Source organism: Strongylocentrotus purpuratus, unplaced genomic scaffold (genome assembly GCF_000002235.5).
Source record: "Strongylocentrotus purpuratus isolate Spur 01 unplaced genomic scaffold, Spur_5.0 spur5_scaffold_19, whole genome shotgun sequence".
NCBI classification, from domain to species: domain Eukaryota; kingdom Metazoa; phylum Echinodermata; class Echinoidea; order Camarodonta; family Strongylocentrotidae; genus Strongylocentrotus; species Strongylocentrotus purpuratus.
This window is the reverse complement of record NW_022145604.1, coordinates 28,675,856-28,686,176: the sequence shown is the minus strand read 5'-3', so window position 1 is coordinate 28,686,176 and position 10,321 is coordinate 28,675,856. Positions and strand designations below refer to the sequence as shown.

Sequence of the window (10,321 nt, the reverse complement as noted above, 5' to 3'; positions counted from 1 at the left end):
ATAATGTAATAACTATGTGCTAGTGTAAATGTGCCAAAGCTACAAGCTGCATCAAATTAATAATATCATCATAGAAGCTTTTAATTTGTTGATGTCTTTGCACAGAAATTGAATGTGACATTCCATCAGTTTCCAATGGTTCTGTTTCTCGCTGTCCGAAAGCTGCACTCTATGGAGATTCATGTTATTTTAGTTGCGATGATGGATTCAAGACAAGTGAAGGATCGAAGTCTATTACCAGAGTTTGTCAGGCTAATGGCTCATTTGATGGACAAGACCTCCATTGTGATGGTAAATTGTTAATACATCGATATGGTTGATATATTTGTCTTGGAGCATGCTAATAGTATATACATCTTTTTAATGTTGTCATTCTATTTGAGAAAGTGACACAAGAAGCTGCTTGCAAAATCTAAACATGTATCTTTTTTTATATAACCTTGTAAATAGGGAAAAATATAACACATAGCGAAAACAAATGTTTCTTTAATGATGTTATGCTCACTGTATTTTCCACTGTCTTTATATGTGCCAGATGGCTACATTTGTATTTCCTATCTTGTCTCGTTTTTAGGCAGTATCCAAGGTCTCAGCCGTTGCGCTTTTTCTAGTGTTAAAAATGAAAGTGTGTATGATGTAATGTATGATGTTTAATTAATAAACAATAAACGAATGTATTCAGAAATATTTACAATTACACTGCATGAGTGTGTTATAGTGCACCTAAATGTGACTGTTTTCTCTTTATCCCTTGTATTTTAATAAGTTCAAGTTACATGTCCTTCACTGATTGCACCTGAAGATGGGTTCGTCACACCAGACGTGTGTACCAATCCGGGTGGAGTGCCTTACAACAACCTGTGCTCATTCTCATGCGATGATGGTTACATCCAAAATTTTGTCTACCAAAAGAATTGCCTCCGTACGGGATTGTGGAGTGACAATCGAAATGTAACATGCACAGGTAGAGTTCTTTTTTCACGGGGGAGGAGGGGGGGGGGCAGAAGGGCAGCTAGTAGTCCAAGGTATATCTAATACCTCTCCAAAAATATTTTCATTATATGTATATGTACTGTGAATTCAGATTAACATATACAATTAAAAACTAAATTAGTCGTACCCTTAGGCTACCAAGTTTTGCAATTTTGTTAATAATGTGAAAATATATTTATAATGAAATTTCGCAACTACTCAGCTTTATTTTGCTCCCGAAAATTTGAAAATCGCGCCGACCGAAAAGTCGCATAGTGGGGGGATAAGCAGACACTTTTTTCTTTCCTTTTTTGGTCTCAAAATTTGAAAATGTTAGATTTTTTTCCATGGGGGGGGGGGGTGAGGTCACCTTTTTTAGGTCAGCCATTGGCATAATTTTTTTTTTTTTTTTGTATATAAAAAAATTAAAAAAATAAAAAGGGGGAATTTTCACAAAAAACATACACAAAACATACACATAAAAAAGAAACTCAAGGGGGGGGGGTTAACCCCGAACCCCCCCCCCCCCCCCCGTCCTGACGCTCAACATTGTTTTACTTGGAGATCGAATTGACAGGCCAGGGGATGCGGAAGCGGCCACATCGCAGCGGCACACACAATGAAGTATCCATGCTCGGTCGCCTGCTCAAGGAATTGTCGCCCCCCTGCAAACACAATTTCAAATCCCAGCTTAATTTATTGCTATACAGAACTTTGGTAATGCTCTCTCTCTTTCTCTCTCTCTCTCTCTCTGTGGTTAGGTTAGTTGTAGTGTGTTTGTTGTCTTTGTTCGCATGTGACAATTTGTTTATTGCATACAATCTTTAATTGTATTTTCAGATAATGAAGCACCTGTTTTCTCAAGTAGATGTCCAATGTATCCCCCCACCTACAATGCTGATAGAGGATACACCTATGCTTCTATACATAACATCAGCGACCTGGAACCTGAAGCGTCTGACAACTCTGGTGAATTCACTCTGACATTGTAAGTTGCCTTTTGCATTATTTGGTTCATGTTAAGTAACTGTCTCTTAGAAACGGTGGAGTAACACTCTTTTCAGTGTAAGTGTGTAATGATGATAATGATGATGAAAGAAATATTTCATTTTGTTTGACACTTTTGTCAAAACATGAGAAACATAAGTTGTTTTTCTCCTGTGCTTTTTTATAGTTATGCGATTAACATTTAATTTGTTAATTACCGGTATACATGATGAAATCTTCAAATCCCTTTTTTGAGTGAATATCAGCGATTCTCTCTCTATAGTAGGGGAGCCAGGGTAGTTTTCGATTTCTTCGTTGTAATAGCTGTCATTATTATTTTAATAAAAAAAACAAAGTATATTAGAACCTGGTCATCATCATTCAACAACGTGCCTCGATTTTCCAACACAAAGCGTGATACATGTACATAGGCGCGTACGTATGGAGAGGTAGGGGGGTAACACCCCCTCAAATTTTGTTAATGTTAAAAAAAAAAATGTCGGCGCGATTTTCAAATTTTAAAACCACCTTTTGAAGAAATCCTGCGTACGCTACAGCATGAACATTGAAATGGGTGGGAAACCTTTGATAACAAGGCACGAATGTATATGGGAACATTTTACAAAATTAGCACACGGAGCAGCTCACCCCGTTTAGTTTACTTTAGGTGATTAAACCAGCAATACCATACAAAATTTGATCCTCAATATATTATAATAGCGAACAAAGATAGTTCCCTCTGGTTAAACTTGTTATGCAAACCATTATCATTTAGCTGATGTTTAAAGGGGAGGAAAAATCCTATATTATTTTGGTTAGTAAACCATAATGGTTAAGGATGTGTAAACTTATTCATATTATAATATTTGTCATCCTTTTTAGAAAATCAATGACACCAATTGACTACAAGTTTCCTGAGACCCCAACAAGATTGACCTACAATGCTATTGACTCTGTGGGAAATCTGGCAATTTGTGACGTTATTGTTCAAGTTAGAGGTAGGACCTACTATATAAATCAATCTACTTTCTTTGATTTGATTTTGTTTTTTCCTTGTTTTCTTCATAGTGCAATAGTGAATGCTGTACATTTAGAGTCACATAGGTTCGGGCCTATATACATCTTGGGGAAGGGGAAGTCGATTTCTTGTCTTTCTCCCCTTTTGTGGCCTATTTTCATGTTTGTCATTGTTGTTTTCATGCCAACATTTTACTTGTAATTCGAGGTGGTGATAGAGAGGGGGTGTTCATTCGATGTCACTGGCCTCTGCCACCCTGTACCTTTGTTCATATATACCCCAGACATTGCTTTAATGTCTTTAATGTCTGCATTCATTTTGTTTATTTGTAGTTTTCCGATGTCGTTGGGCCCTAGCTCCTCTCCATGGATATCGTGTCAACTGCTCCGTTGATCCTGTGTATGGGTCTCAGTGTTCCTTCTCATGTTATGAAGGATACGACCTTGTGGGATCAGAAACAAGAACATGTGAATTGAGCGGTGAAATTCCATCAGCTAGCTGGAATGGTACCAAACCAGTATGTCAAGGTTTGTCCAACAGGCTTTCAAGTCATAGAATTATTATATGGGGGGGGGGGAGATATTTGTGTAAAGTTAATGTGTACCTAAATTAAGCCTAAACATACTGTTTTCCCAAACTGTCTTTCAAAGATGGCTATCAATTAATTGCAATCTATTCCAGTCGTAAGTATAATTTGCACAAACATCCAATGGACATGTGCATTATTATTAACATGTTTTTCAATGGGATAGTGTGGAACTAATTACCTAGCTACGACGGTGTCGATCGTGAAACGCCCCAGTGTGCGTGTGTGCGCTGCGGGCGTGTAAATATGTGCGTTTGTTATGTACAGGCCTTATGAAGGTCATCCAATTCCAAATTTATGTTTACACAATATTGTACGAGTCGGAGACGAGTCCAATATTGTCATAGCGAGAGCCGTATTACCCCCTGGAGAACCATCCTCTAAGACGAGTACCCCCCCCCCGGGACAACTACCCTCGAACAACTACCCCCGGAAAAACTATCCCAAGACAACTACCCCTAATATAGTTGTCCGGGGTAGTTGTCCGGGGATAGTTGTCCGGGGGCTGTTGTCCTAGGGAGAGTTATCCGGGGGTAGTCGTCCTAGGGGTTACTTGTCCTAAAACCAGCGAGAACAATATATTCTTGTATCACACGAAACCTTAGCCATAGTATTAACAGGCTGACTAGCGAAATAACAAAACATGACTTACCTCGATAAATATTGCTTTGTTTTTCGTGTGATATATATTGATATCAATTTTTACGTCGATAGTTTAAGTTCCTAGATGACTGAGCAATACAAAAACAATATTGGTCAGTCATCCGGGTACTGCGCTAAAGATTACCCTGACTTATTGTACCACTTCAAGTTGAAGTTCAAGTTTATTCAAACCAAATCAAACATAAACAATGGTACAAGATATAACAGCAAGGAACACAAGAATGATAGGTTTGGGACCACAGTGAAGCACAGCTTGTGAACGGGGCCTCTTTACAGAGTAGACTATACAGTAGGTATATAATGACGCGTTTCGTTTGAAACGCGTCGAAATGTACAGACCTTGGTTTGAAACGCGTCGAAACACGTCATAATTATGACGCCCATAAACCCAGGTTCGTCGACAATCCTCCTTTGTGAGTTCGGGCTTTAGACTTTGATTATTTATTGCTTTGCCTCACTTTTTATAAATGCAAAACATAGAACTGGACAATTTTATAACTGAGATTCGAACCCACATTTTCAACGTTGTATTACTCTGTCTTTACCGATTGAGCTAAAATGGGTTGATGAAATAAGAATAGACATTGTGGGGGCAATTACAAAAGGAATCACTTGAAACCTGAGATGCAGCAAGATCGCCCACTAATTTGTGTTAGCTTATCCAATCCTTTTCCGAATAGAGAAATATCAAAATGGAACTAGTGTTTAAAATTGTATACAAAAGTCGTAACATTTTTTTATTTTTTTTTATTACCAATGACTGATGGTCTTTCAATTACTAATCGACTTGTGTCTATACACAAAATAAAGATTGAAAATATTAAATACATATGCTAAGAATTCTTATTCTCAAATTTAATGTAGCCAAGGCCCTCAGTTACCTGCAAGTGGCTTATGTACTGATTTGTCAAAAAATTTGCTGAGCCTCAACTTCTTGTTTGAACCTTGCACCTTGCACAAATGCACTTCTCAACACAAACTATTTCACTAAATATGTTTTGTTATTTTCACTCAAAATTAATTCAGCCATGCTCACTTTTAATCACTTAACTTATATCTTATTTAACATTGAATACAATGCAGTTGCATGGATTTTTTTTTTTTATTTCGTTAACTCGGCAGAGGCCACGGTAATCTTCAAGCATTTACGCTTACGACATGTGGTCTCCTACTTTTTCCTTTTGTATGAACCTTTTATTTTAACTAGAAACAATTTTTTTTCAATCTTACATGTTATTCATTATATTTATTTGTATGTTTCTTTGTATTAATATGAAAAAGTGGAAATAAAACAAAACAAAACAAACTTGGGGCACATATTTTCTTCGGGTGCTACCCCGTGCAACCTGCCCTCTCAGCGGCGTTGAACATTACTGTATAACATCAAGTTCATGAATATTAACTACATTTTCTAAATATAGCAAAGACCTGTCCGGCGCTGACAAGACCTGAACACGCTATGAAATCAGGATGCTTTAACAACCCACCAAACACCGAAGTCTACGGCACCCAGTGTATATTCTACTGTCTGTACGGTTTTGAAGGGGTTGGTGATAGCAGCACAATCTGTCAAGCAGATGGAACATGGACCAATAATAATTTTAGTTGCAGAGGTAAGATAGGTGTTGTATATAATAACGTCAAGTTGTAGGGGTCCAGTGACATTCGTAATGTAAGGGGTTCGAATCCAAGCCTGACAGTATTTGTTTAGGTTTTAAGGCATTAACTAACATTTGCAACTCTCCACCCAAGTTAAAGTAGTATATAGTTCCGTTTAGTTTAATTTCATAACGCCCCCTATCGTCAGCAGCCTAACATGTTAGCCTATGGAATTTTACCCCCCAAAATCGTTAAAAATTCATTTTTTTTGTTTGTTGATCAAAATAGGTTGCAAGCTCATCATTGCCTATAATACACATGTGAAACAAGTCGAACTTTGGACTCAGTTTGCCAAGCGATTTTAAGATAATAGGTTAAGCACACGAAGGATATGAAGCATGAATTATCATAGATCACTTATGCTTGGTTCATTTTGTCCATTTCATCCAACCCCATTTTAGTAAAAGCAAACATTTTGCCGAGGTAAGCAAAAACATGAATATTCATGAACGGTCAGACAATACAGCCTTTTAGTACGTAACGTATAGTGAATGGGAATGGGCGATGATCCGTCCGGGAGATAGAGGTCAGTGGTTTGTGCTGGCAATGTTCCAGCGAGCGAAAATGAGACAACCGGAGCAATATGGGTAACCTGAAAAGTCAGAGGATTACACTTACTTCTTATAGCTATATATTTAAGTAACATATATATATTCAAGATATTTACTCAAAGTTTTCATACTCTACCATATTTTTATAACAGGTAACTTTTCCAGGAACGATCGATCCCCTGCTTTGTAGGTTACTGAGACTTTTAGGCTTATCACCCCCCCCCCCCCTATGAAACTCCAAAACAGGAGCAATATTGGTTGTAACAAACAACTTTTTTCATTTTCAAGGAGGCTCCATATTGACAAATGTTGAAACTTTGTACATTTCAAAATATAACTGGGGAATATAACTGAGTTATTTCTTTATCTTTTTCTAGCTACATCATGTTCACTCCTAAAAGTTCCAGACAGGGGCTCAGTCACTCCAGAGGAATGTTCAATGGCTCCTGTCTTTGGACAGTCATGTGATGTATCATGTACTCAACAAGGATACCAGCTTGATCCTCCTAACTTCTCTGTGCTGTCATGTCAGGGAAAGGGACAGTGGGTTCCAGGAAACCTCACAATGACAACTTGCAGAGGTGAGACATTATCAGATTTCGCCAAAGAACTTGTGCGATCAAAATGATTCATTCTTCGATGGATAGGGACTCTGGGTATTAGGGCCTTTTAGATTTGCACGTCGAAATAGTGGACTGCTACGTGTGACGTCCTTTTAAGGCACTGTGACTTCCTTTTAAGGCACTACCAGTGCCTTAAAAGGACGTCATGCGTAGCAGTCCACTATGTCGAAGGGCAGTTCTAAAAGTCCCTAATATCTGTCACCTATGTTCACTCCAGTAATCTCAAAGCAGCAAGAAACTCATTCGAATAATCACTTAACTGAGAAAGTCCACCGGAGTGGATAAAAGCTTGTGCAATGAATGTCGAGCTTTGCTGAAATTACATGTTATGATGATACTTTGATAACAAATCAAAAGTACAAAGAAAAAAACCGTATGGTGTTAAAATTACTCATCATCATGATTTAAATTAAACGGCGCAAGTCCAATGACTCATCCAAAGTAACCTGGCTGTTTTGCTAAGTGTATCGCATGTCAAATGTGCAATGCCTGCACCCAATATGACAAGCCATGACAACATGACAAAATAATGCTGCACTAAAAAAAAAAAACATATATCGTATATAGTATAAACAAATGATAATATATTATAAGGCCATTACAAAAAATATACATGTTTAGCGTCCCCACCCGCTTTCTGTTTTGGGGCCGCCTCCTTTTTTTTTTTTTTATTTTAATTGTTTTAATTCTATTTTTTTAAGAAAAAAAAAGAGAACAAACTGCTAAAATAGATCTATTTCTGATTAAAAAAAATAAATAAATAAAATGCCGGCGGCCATCTTGAAAAATGGCCAGACTGTCAGGGAAAATGTACCGAGCGGCCATTTTGAGCGGCCATTTTGAAAGAAAAAAAATGGCCTCCTCCTTCCTATTTTTCAAAAAGGCAAGACGCTAAACATGTTTTGTTTTTTTTGCCTAATATAACAAAATAATGAATAACATCATCAAATAATCATGATTTAAAGATGTTATTTACCATTTTGTTCATTACATTTTTCTCACATGAAGACAACCTTTACCTGCTGACTCTTTCTCTATACAGACACACAAAGCCCATCATTTTCTACATGTCCTCAATATTTGACTTTTAACCCTCCTCGCGGGGAAACTCTGGTAAACGTCTTCTGGAATATATCTGCTGTGGACAACAGTGGTGAAGAACCAATCATAGCATGTGACAAAGAAGAAGGCCTGATGGGAGAAGGTGATATTGAGGTTAGGTGCACAGCCACAGATGCTACAGGAAATGGCAAAACATGTACATTTGACGTTGCAGTACAGAGTACGTGTATACACTCGTATATAACAGGAAATGAAGAGTAAACTTATTTCAATTTCTTCAGATATAAGAAACTGAGCTATCCTGAGAAACGTTAAATAAGATTCCCTTGGCGGATTAGGTAATGGCGCCAAATCAAAATGGTGTATGCTGCATTTGACGAAACAAGATAAGCCATCATGAAAGGGGGTCAGTGATAAGTATGTTCCTTAAAGGTAATACAAAGTTTTGGGAAGTTTTGAAAATTGGGTGGATAGTGATTCTTCACAATGTTGATATATTTGGATGCCCCTGTGGATGTATTATAAGCACTAGAAAATTTAACACCTAAAACACTTCTGCTTTCGAGAAAAACTGAATATAAAAATTTACCGGTGCTCCCGGTAAATATTTATAAATTTCAAATAGCGCCTACGGCGGAACAATGGTAGCTGCGACCGTGAAAATCTCAAAATATGTAGTTGTGCGGCACTACATTACATTGACATTAGTGCTTCAGACAATTTCAAGAGCCCATACACGTACGTATAATGATAACACCTTTCACAAATTTATAACTGTCTTATATTTACACAGTTTTGATTTAAACTTTCATTAGTTAGCTTCTTTAATTGTTTTTTTTTTCAGAGTAGTTGTAAATTCGGGTTAGATTTCCCTTTAAGTCCAGTGCCAGGAGAATTTGGGCCTTGCATGGTCACGTTCGTGTTATTCCAAAGAGCAACATCATAGTACTTTGCATCGTATGATAAGCCATATCCTCATTAAATTATACGTGACATCATGATACTCATCCCATTTTTTTGTGCAAATGTTTATGATAAAGTTCACAGATGCCGTTCCTATCGACTGCCATCTTTTGCCGAGTTTGCTGGTGTGTGTAATACAATATGGGGTACAGAGTGCAACATAACCTGCAATCCTGGCTATCACCTGACTGGTTCTAGCACGGTCACATGTGAGTTTGATGGATTTACATCAAGCTGGACTTCTCAAACGCCACCGAGATGTGAAGGTAAAGACCTTATTGAATGGTGAATAGTCCACTATATCTTATGTGGTCGACATACTTCTCAGTTACCTATCTATGACACTGTTAGTAGGGACATTATCCGGACACCTATCCCTTGAACATCCATCCTCGGATAACCACCACCAGTCAACTACCCCCTAGGACAACTACCCTCTAGGACAACTACCCACTAGGGCAGCCACCCTTTAGGACAACTACCCCCAGGACAACCCCGCCGGACAACTACCCCCAGACAACTACCCCCTGGGACAGTTGTCTAGCGGTAGTTGACCGGGGGTAGTTGTCCGGGGGAAGTTGTCCTAGGGGGTAGTTGTCCTAGGATTAGTTGTCTGGGGGTAGTTGTCTAGGGGTAGTTATCCCGGGGTAGTCATCATACAGGGTGGTTGCCCTAGGGGGTATTTGTCCTAGGGGGTAGTTGATTGGGGGTGGTTATCCGGGGGTGGGTGTCCAGGGGGTAGGTGTCCTATTACCTGAATTGTTACATAGGGCAATCGTCATGCATGCTTTGTGGCTGTTCCCAGAATTTGTTGATTCCTTTTCCTCAAAAGCTGATATATAAGAATGAAATAGTAAGGTGCTATTTTCGATTGTGTTTTATTAACGTCTCCAGTTTTCTTCCATTCTAAACATATGGCACTGGTTTTTTTTTTTAACCATGACCAAATAGCTTAATGACCCTTTGACAGCCTGAAACTTTACAAAGATGAAGAATTAGAAATCAGTTACAACTTTTTCTTGTAGCATGGACCTAGGTTAACCTCCCATAGCTTAACGAAAAAAATTCAGCTTTGCTTTATGTGCATGAGGTATCCCTGAACAGCCAATTGTTTACGGAATTTTGTAACAAAATTGACATACCTTTTTGGTTGGAGCCGAAAAAAATATATACCCACAAGTAATATTTTTTTAATTTCTATTGATGATTAATGAGCATGGGTGGATCTTAAAGAAAG

At 38.1% G+C, this 10,321-nt stretch overlaps 1 protein-coding gene across 1 annotated transcript; it reads left to right on the top strand.

The window, feature by feature from the left end:
• The first annotated feature begins 1,847 nt into the window (after positions 1–1,847).
• Positions 1,848–9,373, top strand: LOC105441462 (E-selectin-like). The gene is made up of 7 exons (XM_011672581.2): positions 1,848–1,960; positions 2,842–2,957; positions 3,310–3,504; positions 5,648–5,839; positions 6,814–7,017; positions 8,102–8,341; positions 9,162–9,373. Exons 1-7 carry the CDS (start codon positions 1,848–1,850, stop codon positions 9,371–9,373), a joined length of 1,272 nt encoding a protein of 423 aa, XP_011670883.2.
• Positions 9,374–10,321: the final 948 nt, after the last annotated feature.

Coding starts and splice junctions, on each gene's coding strand:
- LOC105441462 (XM_011672581.2), top strand. CDS start 1,848: ATGTATCCCCCCACCTACAATGCTGATAGAGGATACACCTATGCTTCT. Junction 2,958..3,309: donor CGTTATTGTTCAAGTTAGAG/GTAGGACCTACT, acceptor GTTTATTTGTAG/TTTTCCGATGTCGTTGGGCC. Junction 3,505..5,647: donor TACCAAACCAGTATGTCAAG/GTTTGTCCAACA, acceptor TTCTAAATATAG/CAAAGACCTGTCCGGCGCTG.